This window comes from Pygocentrus nattereri, chromosome 7 (assembly GCF_015220715.1).
Source record: "Pygocentrus nattereri isolate fPygNat1 chromosome 7, fPygNat1.pri, whole genome shotgun sequence".
Lineage (NCBI taxonomy): Eukaryota > Metazoa > Chordata > Actinopteri > Characiformes > Serrasalmidae > Pygocentrus > Pygocentrus nattereri.
This window is the reverse complement of record NC_051217.1, coordinates 17,093,198-17,113,871: the sequence shown is the minus strand read 5'-3', so window position 1 is coordinate 17,113,871 and position 20,674 is coordinate 17,093,198. Positions and strand designations below refer to the sequence as shown.

At 38.7% G+C, this 20,674-nt stretch overlaps 2 protein-coding genes across 5 annotated transcripts in view; one reads left to right on the top strand and one right to left on the bottom strand.

The window, feature by feature from the left end:
* LOC108430275 (ATP-binding cassette sub-family C member 8) overlaps window positions 1-5,278 on the bottom strand; it is a 44,763-nt gene extending 39,485 nt beyond the window's left edge. For both annotated transcript variants that reach the window (XM_017702699.2, XM_017702779.2), the window contains exons 1-4: window positions 5,021-5,278; window positions 1,405-1,564; window positions 973-1,114; window positions 552-673 (exon numbers count right to left, since the gene is read on the bottom strand). In XM_017702699.2, coding sequence (XP_017558188.2) covers window positions 552-673; window positions 973-1,114; window positions 1,405-1,564; window positions 5,021-5,041 — 445 coding nt within the window. In that variant the 5' untranslated portion in view covers window positions 5,042-5,278. The remainder of the gene's footprint in view (window positions 1-551; window positions 674-972; window positions 1,115-1,404; window positions 1,565-5,020) is intronic.
* A 1,479-nt stretch (window positions 5,279-6,757) lies between these two features.
* On the top strand, window positions 6,758-20,612 carry LOC108430449 (secretory carrier-associated membrane protein 5). 3 transcript variants are annotated; one of them, XM_017703063.2, is made up of 7 exons: window positions 6,758-6,954; window positions 10,473-10,531; window positions 10,692-10,811; window positions 14,000-14,156; window positions 17,838-17,939; window positions 18,091-18,208; window positions 19,566-20,612. In XM_017703063.2, exons 2-7 carry the CDS (start codon window positions 10,525-10,527, stop codon window positions 19,743-19,745), a joined length of 684 nt encoding a protein of 227 aa, XP_017558552.1. In that variant the 5' UTR covers window positions 6,758-6,954; window positions 10,473-10,524; the 3' UTR covers window positions 19,746-20,612. The 3 variants fall into 3 exon arrangements, with proteins under 3 accessions (XP_017558552.1, XP_017558466.1, XP_037396057.1); XM_017702977.2 differs by having other exon boundaries at window positions 10,470-10,531; XM_037540160.1 differs by lacking the exons at window positions 6,758-6,954; window positions 10,473-10,531; window positions 10,692-10,811 and adding an exon at window positions 11,440-11,906.
* The last annotated feature ends 62 nt before the right edge of the window (window positions 20,613-20,674 follow it).

The following is a 20,674-nucleotide window of genomic DNA, read 5'->3' as shown; positions in this document are numbered from 1 at the left end:
AAACAGATTGGAAAGGACAATGACATAGAATTATTTGCCGTGCTAATGTTAGCTTATGCAAATCAAATCTATCCTAACAGTGTGATCATGCAGACAAAATTAATATCATTTTAGATTAATAACACACTCAAAATGTATGTATTATAACAAATATTGAGTTCCTAATCAGATTGAATGGGATTTTTACTAACGTGCTGTAGGTTGTCCCACATCGCAACTCATTGCGGTCAGACAAGCTTTTCCAAAAATGCTGTTCAACCCAACAACCTGCTTTGATTTGCTACAGCAACATAGTGCAGCTCGGTAGCATTGCATTTTAAATGGAAACTCAATGTTACATGGTCACAATTTCTCTTTGTCTTTGCCAGCATTCAGTAAAGCCGTCCAAACTCACAACAGCTATGAAAAAAAGAAATGTGTGAGCTGAGCATGGATGGGTCAATTAAGAGTTCATTTAGGACGTGCATTATATATCCCAAATCTCTCAACAAGCTGAGTTTGTGACTATATTTAGTCTCTCACACATTTGCAAAACATTCTCTGATACATACCTAAAAGTAAGTTGGGAAAGTTGGAGGTTTCTATGTTGTGGTAATAGACTATAGAGGTTATAGCTGCCAGTATTCCCAGCCCTGCTGGCATGTAGAGGTGGACATGGCGGGACTGGTTAAACCTGAAGAAACAGAAAGGTTCATGTAAGAAGTCCACATTGTGGCAAGATCCTGCATGCAGTCTAACTGATATGACTCCGGGTCTACAATCTAAAACCTCTGTGATTGTGACATATATTGTGATATATTTTGCCCATCGCCCCCACCCTGTGATAATCACGCCCATAACACAATGTACTATTTTTAAAACCACACCAACTCATCACTTATTACAATGTCTAAAAGACATCTCCTTGATAGATCTCAAATTTATGACTTTGAAGTTTATATGATTATTAATGATTACACAGTGAGAGCTCACCCGTCTGAGACGATCCCCTCTGCTATCTCACACACCAGCACGAACAGCAGGGCAGCTGTGAGCAGCCAGCGGACGTTATGGCCGGGAAAGTGCAGCCAGGTGCTGTGGTGAATGTGGACCTTAGAGCTTTGACTGCCCCAGCCTACAGAAAGCATATTGCTTACTACAAACAGCCATGAACTGAAATGACCTGATTCAATACATTAACTTTTCCAGTCTACCACACAACCTAATTCCTGACAGAGCACTTTTAAATGGCCAGGCAAAGGATTCAATAGCGTAATCCTCAATCGCCTGAATTGAAATTGCTGCTAAAGGCTGTAATTATCTTAACCCCTATATTCATGTGTCAGGTCACTAGCGACCTATGACCTCATTTCTCCTCCTTAACTTTGTTGATGACAAAGAAAACAAGGTAAAGAAGCCACTGACCGATGAAGAGGATGGGGAAGGTGCTGAAGAGGAGGAAGACATGCGGAACAACTCCCAGAGCATCCAGGAAACAGCCATTATTCAACAGCCCATTATCCACCTTATAGGCAGATGAGTTATCGGTTCCACAGAAAGATAGAGTACTGTTGGAGATAGGAGCCTGAGAGAGAGAGAGAGAGAGAGAGAGAGAGAGAGAGAGATGTAGGAAGTGATTATTTAAATGTGCATCTATTCCATATGAAAATATCAATTTCATCAACACAGTTATCACCAAAAAAGAGAGTAAACAGAAACATTAGAAAACTTTTGAGTACATCACTTCTTTAGTGCATGGATGACTAGATAAATACATAGGGCCACATAAAGCTACTGCATTTTGTAACAGAAATAGAAACTACTACACTCAGCAATGTGTATTTCCAGGAGATGTACTGGATGGTGTTTTCTCAGCAGGCAGTGGGGCAGTCAGCGGGTGCGGTGGGGAATAGACCCTCTGTAAAGCAACTAAAACCCTGGAGCAACATGGTTAAGTGCCTGGCTCCACTGTAGTGTGCATACTTCTATATTCTATACCAGAGTAGTGAGAGAGCCCGCAGCAGCTCACCTCTGACGTACTCTCACATGAAGCACCACACAGGAATCAAACCATCACATAAAACTGACTGAAGCTATTGCACACTGACAGCGATGGTCTGCACGAGAACAACAACAGAAATATCGTTATATATAAGTATTATATACATTAACATTGTAAATCTTTTATATATAATTTGTCATATTCAAATTATTATTTTATTCACAAATAGTTTGTGCTTAAAATATCTATACTTCATAATTGTTTTGGGCTTTTTTTGAGAACAATGAGGAGTTATTAAATGATAAATAACATACTTAATTGATATGTTACCTGCCTACACTATTTAATCAGTACTTCTGAAATATGAGGCATTCTGATATTTTATGGATGTTTTAATAGAAGTATAGCATTCTCTATAAGTAGTAACCCATCTACTGCTCTGTACATTTTTCTGGACATATCTAACATTTCTTTTTTTTTTTTTTACAGTTTTGTTTCATATTTTGGACACTTTGAAGTTAAAATAATCTGATACGTGTCTCTGCATCCAGGTTGGTTTTATGTTATGGAAAAAGAGAATAGTGGCATCTCATTGAAGTGAGACAATGTTATAAGGGAATTGCACTTTTAAAAAAATTTATTTATTCTGCATAATTAATTTTCTAGAACGTAAACAAAGTCATTCAGAGTGGTTTGTGAAATAAGTCATTCAGAGTGGTTGGTGACAGGAACCAGACGTCTGACTCTAAAAGCTACATCACAAAAGCTGTTAAATTGAACGGTTATGAATACATTCTCTGATGTCTGACACATTGTTTCATCATAGTTTTAGTTTTGACTATTGACTGTTTTTTTAATCTTTACCTGGCAGAGAGGTACACGCAGAGCATTGTAAGGCTAACTGGCACCCAAAAAACCTTACATATATAACTCAGAGCACAGGGGCCAAGTCACTGGTCCATACTCGATGGTAAATAAAACAACTGTAGACATTGTGACCCCTGGTTGCTGTCACCACCACTGTAACACAACATATCGCTGGTGTCAGAACAAAACCTTGTATCTCCAAAATGGTAACTTTACAGGAGAAGAAGAAAACATAGTTGACTTTTAATGCAAGTCAATGGAACCAGAATCTCATTTTGGGCTGGTTCTTTTGTTCCATTCATCATGAAACATGAACAATGTAAAGGCAAACAGCCACTTTCAAATTACATCAGAACTAAAAAATGACAAAAAATGGAGATACATGGTCCCAACATCAGCGATATGTTGTTTATGCTGAAGAATATGTGAATCAGACAAGTGTGAAAGTGATCACATTGATCATTATTTAGCATTTCTGTCACTTTTTTGGCATCCACTGGCCCTGCTGTACTGAGAAGTGGGATAGAGTAATGAAAATCAAATTTTTGTGTGGGAAAAACTGAGCAAAACAACAATATTTTCATTGATAGGGATGCACAATAATATCAGAATCATATCAGTAGCAGCAGATCATTTTTTTTGAATCAGGTCCCAGAATTGGACAGATGTTAAGCTTTTGCACAGATTATCTGATGGCATATTGATTAGACTCCAGAAGAGCAGAATATTTGGGCAACCCTGGACTACGACACTAAACTTTATTCATTTTACTGCATTTGTAACCTGATAGAAATAAACATTACATTTCTCCACAATGCTAAACCAGATAGATGCAGTCCCAGTTTCTGCATTTCATAAAGGTTTATGTATCTGTGTCTGTAGATTACATGAAAAAGACTACATGATATATAAAATATTGAAATAAAGTTCCCATATTGGCTCATTCTTAATATTTACTATTTCATTCTTACTAACTTAAGGCTCAAAAACCCAAATGCTGAGAAGAGACATTTTGTCCATTCAACAAAAATCAAACCACCTTGGGAGCCACAACGGCTCAAAGATTTTGCTCAGCTATAGCCCTTTTCTCGCATCTCTGGCAGGAAACTTTTCCTCAAAAGTACAACAGTTTCTTCTAAAATGTCTTTCAATGCGCGGCTTTTTACCAGGCTGGAGTCAGCTTCTCCTTCTCATTCTCATTCCACCTTAATTGGTGCCTGAGGCCAGAATGTAACTGCTGCATCATTTAAGGTGGAACGGGCCAACTTAAACTGAAAGCTGGTGAATGAGAAAATGAGAAGAGTTCAGTCTTGCGAGTTTTTTGTGTTTGACAGTTTCTCATTGCAGATTAAATGTATCAGGAAAACAGCTGGAGTGATTACAAATGCAAGTAATTCCATTCATCTCCAAATTATTCACGGTTGTCTGCTTTGCTACTTATGTGAGCAGCTGTCTGCGAGACAACCTTGAGTATTAAAGAGTGAATTAGCAGCAACTCCAGCATCATTTCTTGGTCAACACTCTCAGAAAAAAAAGGTACGACACTGTCACCGGGGCAGTACCCTTCTTGTCACTGGGGTGGCACCCTCAGGGGTACATCTCAATACCTTTAGTCAGGGAACATAACTGTACCATAATCCACTGAAACTATATTTTCTAAGTTGTACTGATTCCACACCTTTGAGGGAACGTTTACACTGTTTCTACCTTGATGAACGAATCATGTACCTGCATGGTACCTTTACTTCTAACCGTGAAACAGCGTTGGAATGCCCAGCTTTGTTTTACTGCAGGAGGATTGTTTTAGTTTTACCTAAAAGTCTAATTCTGCTGTGGAGCCTGTACTAACTGCTCAGTGACACACTGAAACGAAGACACCCCGCAACTTTCGATACTGTTTCTGAGCCAAAATCTACTGAGATTTCCAACTTATAAAATAAATCAACAATTGTTTGAAACTGTTGAGCACTGGAATCGCATGAGAATAACAGTATGAGTGCATCTGTAAGCTCATTTTATCCTTAGTGAATCAGATGAAAAGCAGCACTACCACATGTACGCAAGGCCTGTGGCATTATAACTGCTCCACAGCTTCACTGGCTTCAGTGGAGATGTGTACAGCTTTCATATCGTCCACACATTGAGTTCAAACCTGGAGACAAACACACTCACCGGTCTGTATCCGCGCAGCATCCTCACAGACAGACGCGTTTCATTCCTCCCTGTGCTCCAGAACACACTGTGATGAGAGTGTGATGTCCAGGTGGTCCATGCCAGGCTCGGGGGCTGCGCTGCCCAAACTGCGTTCAGCCATAAACACTAAAGCTGAGCTCTAATCCCGCGGATTACACAACACACACGGGCAGCCTCGGTGCTGAAGAGCGTTGGGACGGCAGGACGAGTGACAGTGAGCGTGAGCCGGAGCGTGTGCGTGCGCGCGTCTCCTGTTCAAATAAACGCGCTGCAAGAAACAAACTGCGCATGCGCAGGGGAAATCCACCGTCAGCTCCAGATTAAACTTCACAAATAAGTCATAATTGTTTTTTTTTTAAGATTATAATGATAAACATTGCAACATCCACTCCTACCTTCACTGAATATATATATATATATCATCAAATAAAAGTATCAAATAAAAGCAGTGCACTGTAAAAGACAAGCACTGTACACTGTACCAAGGAGAGTCCTAACACTGCCTTCGCCCGCCTGTGTAACATGATCAAATTTGTAAGTCGCTCTGGATCAGAACGTCTGTCAAATGCTGTAAATGTAAACCCGTTTGGCCAAAGTCCCTTTATGGCAGGGAGGTACATGCAGGATGTTGCAAAACAATCCAGGGAAAACATTCATTTGTGGATTTACACCCTTTAACATCAGTAGCGTTCCGTGTAGAAAGTCTGGAGATCAAAAACTCCCTGTAGCAGGAGAGACACTGTCCTCTAGAGGTCATGTTAAATATCACCTGCTGCAATGAACCTTTTTCACCACAGTAAGTTTCACATTTAAGCTGCACGGTGAAGTGCGCTGTAGTTACAGCTGAGCTATTTGTGATTTCTCCTGGAGAGATTTTACTTAAGAGCAGAGTGTTTGGCTTTATTTCAAGGGCGTTTTGCCCCATCGTAGGGTTTTCTTTTTAGTGATTGGAGGAGGCATGGTCGTTTTGCCCAGTTAAAGTTTTTTTTGTTTGCCCCATTTGAGGTGTGCGTATGTATATATATATATTATATATATATATATATATATATATATATTGGGGGTGGGGGGGTCTACCCAGAGGACAGAATGATTGCCCCATGCCTCTTTGCATCATTAAAGGGTTCTTTAGATTGATGGAGAACGTAGTGTAGATGGTTCTGTATAGAACCTTTTTGAAACGTTTTCTATATAACCCCAAAAAAGGTTCTTCTATTGTTACAATGTCAAGCCTGTAACAATTTACACCATTTTTGTGGTTATATATAACCCTTTTCAATCTGAAGATCCCTTTCACGATGCAAAGAACTATTTAATGACGCAGAGGGTTCTTTTAGTGTCCAAGGTTCTACACAGAACCGTTTTATTTACTACAGAACCGCTGGAGAACCGTCCTTTTTAAGTGTGTAGGACAAACCATTGCTCTGTACTACGACTGGCTGGTTGGATCCATCATCCGGCGCTAGGATTGGCTAGACGTTCATATTCACCAGCAATCCTTCCAATAGGCGCTTGGTATCGGTGGAGGCGGGGCTTTTAGGAAAACGGGTGGGAAAAACAAAACCCACCGCATCTCAGCGACTCCCGAGAGGAATTGATGGCGCCTTCAGCACCGCGGACAGTGACCAAAAGGTCAAACCGTGATTGGCTCATCGTGCGGAAATGGGGCGTGCCTCCGCAGCAAAGGCCTCCATCTATTGGGTGGAGCCCCGTGAACGGAAACCCTCGCTCTTGCGGATGGGAGGAGCCTGCTAACACCCAGGACATTAGATTTAGGGCAGAAATAACGGTGCAGGGCAATAAAACTGTGTTTTTCTACGAGCCGCTCTGAGCGCGTTCAGTTAAACTGTAGGTATTGGTGGAGAGAGGACGACTCCTGGCGTTTTAAACGGCCGGACGGAGTGTGTAAGCAGGTAAGAAGATTATTTTCACTTCTCCATAGATTAAGTCTGTAAACTCCAGGTCTTTGGTGCCTTGTGATGTGCATTCTCTATATAACGTCCCGTTCAGTTGTCAGGCTCTGAATCAGGGAGTTTTAAGGCTTTGTTAGGATGTTGTAGAAGAGGTGTGGGTTCAGTGTGTGAGCCAAGACATCGAGAGGATTCAGGTCTGCAGTGATCCTGGAAAATCTGTCTGAAGCCAGGCTTAATGCCAGCGTGTCTGCTTAACAAAGCCACGGTCTACTTTCTGTCTTCTGAGAGTTGTGAGTTTGCAGTTAAAGTCAGCCGTTTGTCAGTATTTGGCAGGGCATTATCAAACACAAAGATTTCAGTGCACTGAAAAAATTGAACTGATTTGATTTCAGTGTGCATCATTTCCACAAGAATAAAATGCATTTGAACAGTACTCTAAAGATTCCCAAAATTCTACATAATTAAGTGATTGAGGTGTAAATACTCATTCAGAGTGGTTTGAAACGAAATGTTCTATTCTAGAGAAACGTACCAAGTCAGAATTGTTCAAATCAAATCAAATTTATTTGTATAGCGCTTTTTACAACTGATGTTTTCACAAAGCAGCTTCACAGAATTCCAGAAAAGAAAAAGTTTTAACAAGAATGTAAAAACCACCAGGTGAGCAAGCCAGGGGCGATGGTGGCGAGGAGAAACTCCCTCAGAGCTAAGGAAGAAACCCTGGGAGGAACCAAGGCTCACAAGAGGGGACCCATCCTCCTCTGGTCAAACTGCCTACAACTGATTATACTACTAATATTAATAGCAGTAGTATTAGTAGTAGTAATAGCTAGGAGTCAGTGGTGGCGATAGGAGCCAGACGTCTGATGAGATGTCCTCTAAAAACTGAAGGTTATAACATGAAGTGGTATATAAATATGATGCCTGATGTCTTTGTTTTGTGGTAGTTTTGTGATAAGGTTTTGGATCAAAATGTATTTTAATCCAATTATTTTATTGTATTCATCTGGGAGGGGCACATGCAGGGCATTGTAAGGAAAAATAGTCCCAGAAGAAAACATATTGTTTTCAGATTTTCCACTATTTTACCACCTTCAGAATGATAGGTAAAATCACATTTAAAAACTCATCAGGGTTTATTGTGTATTATGTAGGTTTATTGGTGGTTTTGGATAGTAAATAAAATGTCCATATTTATGTTGTAGACATCATGGCCCCTGGTTCCTGTCATAACTATAGTAAAGAAATCTGTAAGCTTCTCTATATGGACCATTTCACTCCAAACCATTCTAAATGTCTAGGTTTAAGACTGCATTATGCAGAAACTTTGAAAAATTGGTGGACTTCCCATTTAAGTTCTAGGTGTGAACTGGAAAACACTATGGAACTATTTTAATTAACATGATGTTAAGTTCCAAGGCAGGTTAACTAGACATCGCTGATATTTCGAGGTTCTACTCTTTAAGCTGATAAAAGATGTAGTTAAATGTCTTATATGGATAATTGTTTAGAGTGAGAATGGGTTAGTGCTAGAAAACTCACACTAAATTTCACTGCAAAGTACATTTACGGCATTTGGCTGATGATCCAGAGCAACTTACAGTTTGTTCATTTTAGTAGTAGAGTCTTGCCCAAGGACTCTTATGGGGATAGTGCTTGCCCTGGTGGGGGATTCGACCCCAGTCTACAGTGTAGAAGGCAGAGGTGTTAACCACTACACTATCCTAACCCCTACACTGGGGTTGTAATGTTTAAGCAGGAATATAAGCTGGAAAACCGATACTAACTTTTTACTATGTGATATGAAAAAGCAGTACAAAGAAACTTGAAGATGTGAGTCTTATATCATACTTGTCCATCTAAAAACAAACTGAATCTGGGCTGTAAAAGAAAAAAACTTAAAATTTACTCTTTTGCTCAAACACGTGAAATTACAGTCAAATTTAATGTATGTTTGTTTTTACCCCCTTGTTTCTCCAAACAATGTTCAAATTAAGAGAAATTTTAATATATTCTTTTGTAGCTTGATAGCTAGAACCTGCTTCTGTGTTATTTAGTTACACTGTCTTGGTACATAAGCCCCATGTTAAACAATATAATTACACAGCACTATTTGTGCCACACAGTTAATACCTAGAACCTGAACCTGAACCATTTCATTGTATTTTAGCTCAATTGGAAGTCTCCACCCTATACTTAAAGTTTAAAACAGTTTTCTAGTACATTGGATAACAAGAACTTTAGCGACTATAAAAGAAAGCATTACCATTTGAACTAAGCAAATCCAGTGTATTGCTTTATAAGTGTGGCCTCTGCTTTTAGAAGAGAGGTATTTTTTTTATCTTGTTCAGGATTAAAAGATCTCTGATGAGCAAATTCATTAAGGTCATCATGCACAAGACACCAAGGCACCAGTGTTTGTATGCATACTGTGCTTTTTAGCTAATATTAGCCCTGCACACTGTAAGGCCAAAAAAGTTTACATAACTTAAATAATGCACTAATTAAGTTATGCATTGATGAACAAACCAGCAAGTTTAAGTTGATTGTAAATTTGAATTATTTAATTAGTTTTTTTAGTTGATCAAGCCTTAAATTCCAATTTATGTATATGTCTTAATAGGTTATTAAGAAACTTTCTCTGATTAAGTGATATTGATTACTTTGCTAAACACTGAAGGGTTAACTATTAGTGTGAATGTGGTCCCCCACCAGCGCAAACCCGCACTCGGCAGCAGAGAGGATGAGAACTCGCCCTTTTAGCCAACAACATAAGATCAGATTACAGAGTAAAGCATATATGAAAAGCATCCACCTGAGGAAAGGTGGCCTGGGTGGAAGAAAATCAGTGATGGTGAGCAAAATAAATGTAAATAAACATCCAACATGCAAATAGATGGAGCATAAGTGACCCTTATTAATCCCACAACAGGGAAATGTCACCTCCTTATTGAACTCATCTGTGAAGTGAAACACCACAAACACACTAGGGACAGTGAGCACACTTGCCCAGAGTGGTGGGCCTATCCACAGCACCTGGGGGTTAGGTGTCTTGCTCAAGGACACATCAGTCATGTACCGTCGCCTCTGGGGATTGAACCGGCAACCGGTTCCCTAACCTCCAGCTCATGACTGCCCCAACAAAACCGTGTTATTAAAATAAACAGACAGTACCGCTTACTTAGTGCCACTCAGTGATACATGTTTGATGAGTAACTTTAATGAGAGAAACGATTAACCCACAGCAGCACTGCTTTTGAGTGTGGTGGTTTCAAAGCTGCGACAGCAACAGACTAAACTAAACTTCAATAAGTTGATTCAACTCAAAATGCCATTTGAGTGTAAAAAATCATCAGAAGCATTCCCTTAACTTAAATTAGTTGAGTAATACAGGAGACATATTCATTCTTATGTATAACAGACTTAATTTGATTGAAAACAAAATTACAGTACCTGCTCTTCCGCTCAGGCTTCTGTAACAATGTGCACTAACTGTTCTGATTTTTCGTTCATAGCAGATCTCTCACTGCACAGAAGAGCAAGTTGGCATAAGCTACAGCAAAGAACCAAATGGCTGGTATGTGTTTTTTTCTCTTCTTTAATTTAGCTTAGCTACAATCAATGAATGACTATTTAAAACATGCAAAGCAATATATGGAACTCAGCTCAAACGTATAACTCTTTCAAATCTGTTTACACATCTTGATAAAAGTTTTTGCTGTTTTTCCATCCAACAGAAAATAATTTCCCGCCTCTGCCTGGGTTCATCCCACTAAAGCCATGCTTCTACCAGGACTTTGAGGAGATCCCAGACCAGCACAGGACGATGTGCAAGAGGCTGTACTACCTGTGGATCTGTGAGTGTCTGAGACTTGCTTATGAGCTTCTTACAGCAGATCAATAGCAGTGATTGGGGGGGGGGGGGGGGGGGGGGGGGGTTGTTTGGAGATACTGCATGTATTTTCCTCTCAGCTTTTCAGCTTTTCTTACAGATTCCTGTGCAGTAACCAGTGGAGTATAATAGACTATAGAGTATCTTGCTAATGCCAGTTCCAGCCATTGTGTACTACAGTATTATTTCTAAATGAACAAAAGAAAATAGGGAGGGCGATGCTGTTAAAAGGATATGGTTTTTAAAAATGAAGAAATGAATAGAAAGTCTATTTTTATTTAAACTACACCATACATATAATAATGAAATAATATGTAAATAATAAGATCAATAAAACTGGGCCACTTTACCAAAGTTAACCCTTTGTATAAAATTCTAAAATTCTAATTTATACTTTTTAATAATTTAAACACTGCCCTATTAATGCATAAATTATGATTTTTTCTTTTTGATTTGACTCACTTATGCTTAAAAATGTCTTAAATTTGTGTCAAAGCTAGTGTGAATTTAATATAAACTGTGATGTAGAGCAGTACTGAATTCTAGCTTTGCTACGTAGAATTCTATTTAATCTGTCTGCAGCATGTAATGCAACATAATGCATATCTCTATCAGTAAACCTATACTCCTCCCTAAAAATCCCAAACAACCCCCCCCCACCACATCAGGACACAATTTACTTTTGTCAACCAGCCAGCAATATTTACCAATGACTTTTAAATAGCATATAAAATATAGTTAATTGCTGTTTCACTAACTACAGTTAGTATATAGCGGTGTCTTTGTGAAGAAGAACCAAAGGGAAACTTTGCACATGTAGGTAAATGCTCTTTTATTGAACAGGCAGCGATGGGGATCCGCCACCCAGCGCTGAATATCACAAATTGTACTGCTGTACTAGTAACGTCCACAGCAACATCCTAAATGTCTCTCTTCTTACCTGAAGCGTGGTTCTTTCTCAGAGCCTCTTCGCATGGCCACGTTGGCTGGCCACAACTCTCATGTTCCCATGGCTGTGCGGTCAGTGGTGGAAGCCACATAGCCCATCCCACCTTCAAAGGTCAGCTGTCTCAGTCACCTCAGAGGACTTCAGCAGTGCCCCTGGGGTGTGCTGGCGCATGTCACCCCCAACCACAGGCTTTCTGCAGAAGGGGTTATAGAATGTTTGTCCCGGTCAACACAAATGCAGCGGCATTTGTGTTCTCTCTCAGAGCCATGTTCTCTCCATCGGTGCACGAGGAGACTGACTGAGCAGCAATGCTGCTTCGCTCGGCCTCTCTCTGCTTTCTTTGCTGCCCACTGCATCAACTTTGGCCAGGGTGCTGTAAGAGCCTTGAATCTCTGCCTTGGTTACAGTGAATTGAATGCTGATTCAGCAGCAGTGTGCCCAGGAAGTGCCCCACCATTAAATCCTCCTGTGCTGCCTTCCCAAATGCGGATATGCCTGCTGAACCAGTGTGTTCAGGTCCCCCACCAGCTGACTTATCTGCTTTTCAGGAAGCAGCCGCCTGGCCAACCACGTCACCATCACCTGCCCGAAGCATTACTGACTGAGTAGTTGAATGTTGGGTGATCATTTTTGTGTTACAATTTTCTGACCCTGAACCCTGAGACAACCAACCCACGTGTTTCCCTACCCCATTCTTCTCATTATTTGGAGGTGCTTTAAACTTTAAAAAGATTCTTCACATCTCATGTAAATAACTCTCCATTGAAAGGTTCTTTAAAGAAGAGGATTTATGGTTTTATGGTTATTTTATGGTACCTTTAATGACACCCATGCTTTTAATAAAAATGTTATTTTAATGAAAACAAAAGAAAGCCGTACAGAATTGGATACAAGAATGACTTTCTCATTCAGTGCATGAGACATGACTCATTACCTCTTCTGATTCTGTCTCTACTTATTTTATTTCATTACAGTAGTAATAATGTTAAACTCTTTGCTCACTTACAATATGTTTATTGGACGTCTGCAGACAACTAGAGACTTACTGCCATCTCTTATTGTAGATGCCCCCATAGCTGAAGCCCTACAGGTAGTCCTGATCTCTGTGGTCATTTGGGTGTGGTGGCATGCTCTTGTTTTGGATCACATGTGAATGTTGCTTTGTTTCTAACTGCTGTAAATAAGTCACATATCATAGAGTACATTAGCCTGGCAATGTGTGCTTATAACTGTTTGGTTTTGGCATGTTATTGTTGTTGGTGGTGGTGTAGCATGGAGTGTTTGTGTGTAAACTGTGTTATTGCTCCTATACTGTATTAATCTATGTGTATTTTTATGCTCATTTTGTTTCAGGTGTCTGTATTTATAACCTTTCACACTTCTTTATAGTTCTAGACTGTAGCAGAAATAAAACATCTGTCTTTCTTTCTTTCTTTCTTTCTTCCTTTCTTTCTTTCTTTCTTTCTTTCTTTCTTTCTTTCTTTCTTTCTTTCTTTCTTTCTTCACTGATAAATTGCACACTATACAGTACAGTCGGAGACCACCCTTCATTTCTGTAATTTTCCTCCAAAATGGCCATTAAGTGCAAGATATTGATTTTTAAAGAGAGATATTTCTGAGGAGATTGAATATATGAAAATCCAGTTGCACAAGAAATAGGATAGTAACAGAAAAACAAGTAAAAAAACAGACATTTTTCAAACTGGAGTTCAAATATTCAGTATATTCTCCTAACAATCAGGCTCCACTCAGATCTTCACTTCAGATCTGAAAAAAAATTGAGAAAACAACTCAACACTATGGATCTGAAAGGATGTGTAGGTTTCAATCAGCTTTTACTGAGAAAAGGAAATAGATAAAAAAGAAAATTTGAAAAGCAAACAAAGAAGCCATTTGTGTTCTCACAACAATGGACTGACCATCCAAGAGACTAGACCTAAATGGGTTTGAGATTACTTGGAATATGAGGAGCAGAAAATACTGTGCATTTTTCTGTTAAATATATGTTTTCTTGACACTACTTATGAATAACTTGTACTTAAAGCTGCTCTATGTAAGTTTTTTTGTTAAGTCAAAAGTAGCATTAGTGAATCAGGCAAAAACAACACGCAAAAACATGGAGCACTTTGCTGTGAGTCACACTGTAAAGCCTGTAATAATCATTGAATCATTGAAACACACTGAATCCATGTGTTGTTCTTTAGTATACAGTGCTACTCTGGCAGTGAATTTCTTTGGCTGTATGGCGTGGATGTTTGGTGGAGGGGGTGTGACTAACTTCGGCATGTCCATCATCTGGCTGATGCTCTTCACACCATGCTCCTATGTGTGTTGGTTCAGACCCATCTACAAGGCCTTCAAGTGAGTCTCAGTAGGCCTGTGTCACCCTTATAGCTCCTGTAGTTTCCCAGTACTGCAGGCATTAGACGTCTGCAAAAGCATACATTTAAACTTCTTAAAGGATTTAGTAATGAACCCCTGACCCATGATTTGAGCCAGGTGTGCTGGGAGTTGAGACAACACTGAGGGCCAGTTCCGCAGACATGAATTAGGTCTAGTTTTGGACTAAACTGCAGTGCCAGTGGTAACTCTCTATTGGAAATGAGTTTTAGTCTAGGCTTTAGCTTAGCCTGGGTCTGAGAAACTGGCCTTGCTGGGGGTATTGAGGACAAGGATCCAGAAACTAGACTCTTACCCACAATTTTGAGAACACACAGTGCCTGATGGATTACTGTAGACATGGTTTTACCATGCTTTGCTTTGTTCCTAAGTGCTTGTGTTAATTAATATTAAATGAACTTTTTTATTATAACTGACACTGACATAAATGGTGCAAGATGTACTCTGACACTGACATTTGTTTCTGGCTAGTAGCTGCTGCAGAACAAATACACTATAAATGTTTCCCTAAAGAGTCGATATGCAAGTCCTTCTGCCATCAAAGCCCCAAACACTACTGCACGCTCTAAACCCTACATGGCAGGTGTGCTTTTTATCTGCCGAAACAAACATGTTCTAATGCTTTTTATAACGTTTGGGAGTGATGAGGAGGCAGACACAAATGCTGAGAGAAGCGAGATTTATTATGGGCAAATCCATAATCAGGGTCAAAACAGTCCAGGGTCAATGAGCCAACACGGAGAGATCGGGGTACAGACATGACAAAGGAACACAGGCTATACACAAAAACAGAGACTAGAAAATATAACAAGGGCTAGAAGATACAACACCAAACAATACCAAACACTACCATACCAAACAAAGACCAGCAAGGGACTAGGGAAAACTCAGGGCTTCAAATCCAACAGGCAAACAAGACACAGGTGGTAAACACAGGTGAAAACAATCAAGGGCAGGTTCTGGAAACAAGGGGGCAGAACAGGGAAGAATCAAAACAAAAGCACATGTGCAAGTAAACAAAAGCACATGGGAGACTGTGAGGGGCCAATCGTGACACTTCTACAGGGAAGACATCCTTGATACATGTGCATTCTTCGAAATTTGTCCATGGTGAACAGTTAGACCAGCTTTATTGTACATATAGTAGACTATACTAATAGATTTATGTTGGCATATTCTTTTAAATGAAAAAAAAATAGAATACATAAAAAATATCTCTTTAGAAAATAAACCTGATGTTGCATGTGAAAAATTGGCCTGAACATGGCCCAATATCTTGACAGGCCTACATGGCCTCAGGTTGGGTAGCAGCCCTCTGCGAAGGACAATACATCATACTGGAATTGTTTTAGTATTCGTGGCTGGTGCTTTCATAATTCATAACAGGACATAATAAGGTATTAAAACAAAACTGTCAAGATGCTTCATCCACATTTATCAAAGCGCAGTTTGGTAGGAGGGAAAACATTACAGCAGTGGCAGCATTTATGAATGAAAATGTAGAACCTTATTTTTACAGAAATTCATATAGTGTAGCAGTTTTATCATCAGAGAGGTGCAATGAACTATACAGACTGGCCGCAGAGTTTATGTTGCAATTGTGTTGATTGGTGATTTTTAACGCTTCTCTATAGTTAACATTAACATTAGTGATATTACTGCTCAAACTGAAGTGACTAAACATTACCACGTTGTCACATAGTAACACTAACTTACAATCTGGCCATTTGAATCACTGAACACCAGCGGCGTTTTATGGATAACGGGGCTAAGCCTTTACTAAGGGGTCCCTCTGAAGGATGTTTTAATGGCCCCAAAATGTCTGTTCATCATGAACCTTTAAGTAGCAATAGATGGAAAATGTATGAAAGAAAGGACTAGTTGGCCGGCTTGGCACACGAAAGATCTGTTTCTTTATAGTGTATTAAGCAAAGATCTTTTACCACTTCAATGCTGTCCACCACCACTGTCCAGATCAAACAAAGATATTAAAGTCCAGCAATGCTATCTCCTCTCTCTTAGATAAGCTTTTTGTACTGTTTAACTTTCATTTTAATTTTAACTGGAAGCATAAACAACACTCACTTGCTTTGTTCTTGATCACTAACCTTTATGCTACTCTACTTTTGTCAGTCACCTTCAGCTTCTTCCTTCCTCTCCTTGTCTGTGTTTAGTAACATGTTATTTTTAAAACCCTGATTTTTTTGCTTGAGCTGGTAAAAAATCTTCTCACCTGACTGGCCTGACTGGGATCTGCCATCTCTTAATGACCATCTGACATTACAGTTTGAGCAGTATAAGGAATTTATAAAAATAAAACTGTGTTATGATCAGTACAACACCAGTATAATTTACAAACAAACATCTAAAACACCAGTATTATCTGCAAACAATTCTATCTCAAAACAATAGATAGTTTTTGGGTATTTGGATGATCCACTTTGGATGCCTTTTTAGATGCTCAGTCTATGTTTAAGTAACATTCAAATAAATAAAAAAATGTGTAAAAGATTCTATTAAGCCTGTCCCTAAGCCTAACATTGACCCCAGGGCGAAATCGACACCTATTCTTAAACCTAAGCCCAAGCTTAATGTTTTTGAGTATCACCAGAAAGTTTGTTAATTTTTAAATTATCTTTAGATCATCTATGGGAGACCATCCTAATAAAGTGTTACCAGTTATTGTTACATGGTATTATTGTTTATAGACCTTTAAAACCAAATGTTCTGTAAAGTGTCTTAAAGTTTCTTAAATTTTTATGATAGTTGTCTCTTCAAATAGCAATCATGCTATGGCCTATTTGGTTTCCTTTACTTTACATGAACTTAAATCTATCTATCTTTATCTAGCTAACAAGCAACTGGCTAAAACTCAGTAGCCAGATATACTGAACATCATTTGCATAAACTCATATTAAAGGTTAAAATCTTCACCTGAAAGCCCCCTTACAACTGGTTTAGTGATGCTCCTGTTGGACAAACAAAACAACATAAATGATAAATTACATAATACATTCAAAAGACAACAAAGTATAGCTGACTATGTTATTTGCCCACCTGAACAACACTGACCAAATACTAGAAAACATTAGCTGATTTGGTTGTCATTAGATCCTTACCTTCCTCAAAATGCAGGTAATTCTCAAACAAAAACTTTCTCCACCACATAAAAACTACTCCACCAAAAGAACAATGTTTTTCATGGAAAATTTCAATAAATATCTTCATGAGGTCCTCCACATTCTCATTTATAAGCAGTCACCACTTCCGCTGTGTCGAATACAGAGGTGTAAAAAGGGTTTCTTCTGTTATAATAAGCGCCAGTATACTAAAATACTACATTACATAAATATCTCTTTTTGAGTCGTAATAGTAAGAAGCAGTTTGACACTTGTTTGTGCTGGAAGTTTTGCTTTATATGAAGAAGAATTTATTTTTGGTCCAAAAGATACAGGGGTGTTCTGGGTTCAACTGTTTGACATCAATTGTCATGGGAGCTCCTGCAATGTCCACTACTTGACATTTTTGAGAGCTCTTATTTTTAGGACGCCAAACAAGGCCTTCGGGTTTGACAGTTTGGGACAAAATAGAGTTTCCTCCACCTATCTGCCATATCTCAACCTCTCCATCTGTTTTCTTTAGGACAGATAGCTCGTTCAACTTCATGACTTTCTTCTTTGTCTTCATGGCCCAAGTTATTATCACCATCATCCAAGCCATCGGCATTCCAGGATGGGGCGTCTGGTGAGACGCTGACATTTTTCTGCCTCTTTAATATACACATTTCATGTATGACTGGATAGAGCTGATGTCCTTATTATGGAGGTTTTGTCTCTTATGAAACAGCTATTCTTACACTGCATGAAAAATAATGTCTTTTTCTCTGATCCACCAGTGGCTGGTTAGGGACCATTGCCTTCTTTGGCACCAGCATCTTTGCCTCTGTCATTATGTTGATTCCCACCATCATGTTTACGGCTGTCGCTGCTCTGTCCTTCATCGCCCTCACTAAGGTAGTGCGGAGCAGCAAAATCGTACAGAAACTTTTCTCCAGATCCTCTTCTATCAGTCATTCTAACTGTCTTACCATTATAACTTCTAGCTTTCTTACCAGTGTAACTTGTAACTGTCACCAAGAGTATATTTAGTCAGTGCATTTTAGTGCAACCTTTCAAATGCCTTCTATAATTTAACAGTACATGGCATCCAGTTCTCCATGTAATAAGTAAATAAGTAGCATTAGGACAAATAAGCGAAATTTAAGGGGTCTCTGTGGTGTTTTTCAACCTCATCTCTGACTGTTATATCTTTAACATACAGTCAGAGACCATGGACACAAATTTAATGCACTCTCCAGCACTTAGAAACAAACTGAAAAACATCTTGACTCAACACACAGCAGAATCATCTGAGCCGTTGCTGAATTCCCCTGATTAAATGAGAATGCAAAACACTTTTTTGTGGGATAATTTAAGTAGCAATTCATTAACATGCTTTACAAAAAAGTATAAATCCGATATGATGCAGATGTGGCAGACAGAGATATATAAATTTTTTCACAGTAGCCATAAAATGCAAGTTTTGCCTATTTTTGAGGCCACTTGGCTAAATTATGTATATTGTTTTCTTCAACAAAATTGATGGAATTTATTTATTATTGATGGATATGTCTGGTTTACAAAATAAGCAAATAGAATTTTTTCTATAAGCAAGCAAGATAGCATTTATTAATTTGTATTTATTAAATATATAAGTGCTATTCTGACAATTACACATTTTTTGATATCAAAAAAGCTGGAGTGCTGTCCTTTTTTATCTTGTAATGTCTTTGTGGAGAGGTGTGAATTGTTAGCCCTTCATTGCTCGCTAGCAGCTCAACACAGTCACAACATTTCACAGAGAGAGAGAGAAACAGTGTCCTTGTTGATATGATTGCAAAATATTGTTTTTTATTAAATTGATGAAACATATTCAAATTGATGGTGACATTTTACTGCGAGTGGTCATTTGAGATTAACCAAACACTCAATGTTACTTACAGTAACATGTCAAAGACATATGAAGGTTAGGATTAGGCTTTGGGTTGAGGTTAACAACACATCTACTTAACGTAAATAATGTATCAACAGAACATCAACAATATAGTTACTGCAATGTATTCAGATGCTTCTCTACTGCTACTTCACTAATATGTTGATGATGTGTTACTTATACTTTGTTTAGTTTAGTAATCATCTACAAAGGGTCACTACAAATAAAGTGTTACCAAATTGATTTCCACTCCGCTCGTGGGGTGGCCACTAGAGGGCGTACAGAGAAGCTACAGAGTGCTGGAGTTTGCCTTTAAGACTTGCTTCTTTGGTCCACCAGGTTCATAACTTCTACCGTGGCAGTGGAGGTAGCATAAGCAAGGCTCAGGAGGAGTGGGCCACAGGGGCCTGGAAAAACCCACATGTGCAGCAGGCAGCACAGCAAGCAGCGCTCGGGGCTGCTCAGGGAGCCATGCAGCAGCAGCAGTACTCCACACCCAACTATGACAATCAGATGTGAAGAAGTACTCAACTACAAAAGCAGGGGAAACTGGAAAGATTGGCAAAGTCAGAGCACATGGTGTTTGCTTCTTCTCTGTGAGGTAGGACATCCCAGAGCTGTCTGGGAAAGTGTTGGAGAAACTAATCCTGTTTATTTCCTGCTTATTCGTAGTTTAACATCTACACCAGTTAGCGTTATTGAATGTGTATGTTGAGTTTTTGTTAGCTGTGTATTTGTAATTCATACAGATTTCAGAGGTAAAGCCGTAAATTACATCATAAGCTGGAACAACTCTACTGTAACCTTGGTCCATTATGTTACAAAAAATAAATTTTTCATGTTACAAGCTTGTCACTGTAACATTGTGTTGCTACTAAGTATCAAACCATTTTCTCAACTTATTCATTTTATATCTAATCCAGAGCATGTCTATTGTGTATGCAACCATAGTAACTATGTACTGACTTACCATGCTCATTATGCTTAGTATTTATAAAAAGGGAATTTTCTATAAAACTCTGGAGTATCTACTAGTCTAGTGGAAAATATGTAATACAAAGTCTCAGGTAAACAAACTACTTAAACTTAAAAACATGTGTAGTTAATACTGTTATTATGCACTGTTATTATGATATTAATATCATATTATTTATCATTTACAGTTGTAGGTATTTATTATGCAGTTTGGTGATGTGTAATGGTTTTCCATAGGGATAATTTGTGTACTTGTGTACATGTTCTAATGTGGACATACAGAGTATAATAATGTAGTATTTTATGCACACAGTCATTTGCAAATGTTTAAATACCCCAATCAAATTCTATGTTGTGTTGAGTTTTAAGTGAACATTAATAAATTAACAGAGAACAAAAGAAAACATGACATCTGTGAAATTTATTAATCAATTTGTCTATTAATATATATATATATATATATATATATATAT

Excerpts from the sequence above, each read along its gene's own strand:
- LOC108430449 (XM_037540160.1), top strand. The coding sequence starts at position 11,771 with ATGTCTCTCTTCTTACCTGAAGCGTGGTTCTTTCTCAGAGCCTCTTCG. Across the intron at positions 11,907-13,999 it reads AGCCCATCCCACCTTCAAAG|TATACAGTGCTACTCTGGCA; the intron begins GTCAGCTGTCTC and ends GTTGTTCTTTAG. Across the intron at positions 14,157-17,837 it reads CCCATCTACAAGGCCTTCAA|GACAGATAGCTCGTTCAACT; the intron begins GTGAGTCTCAGT and ends TGTTTTCTTTAG.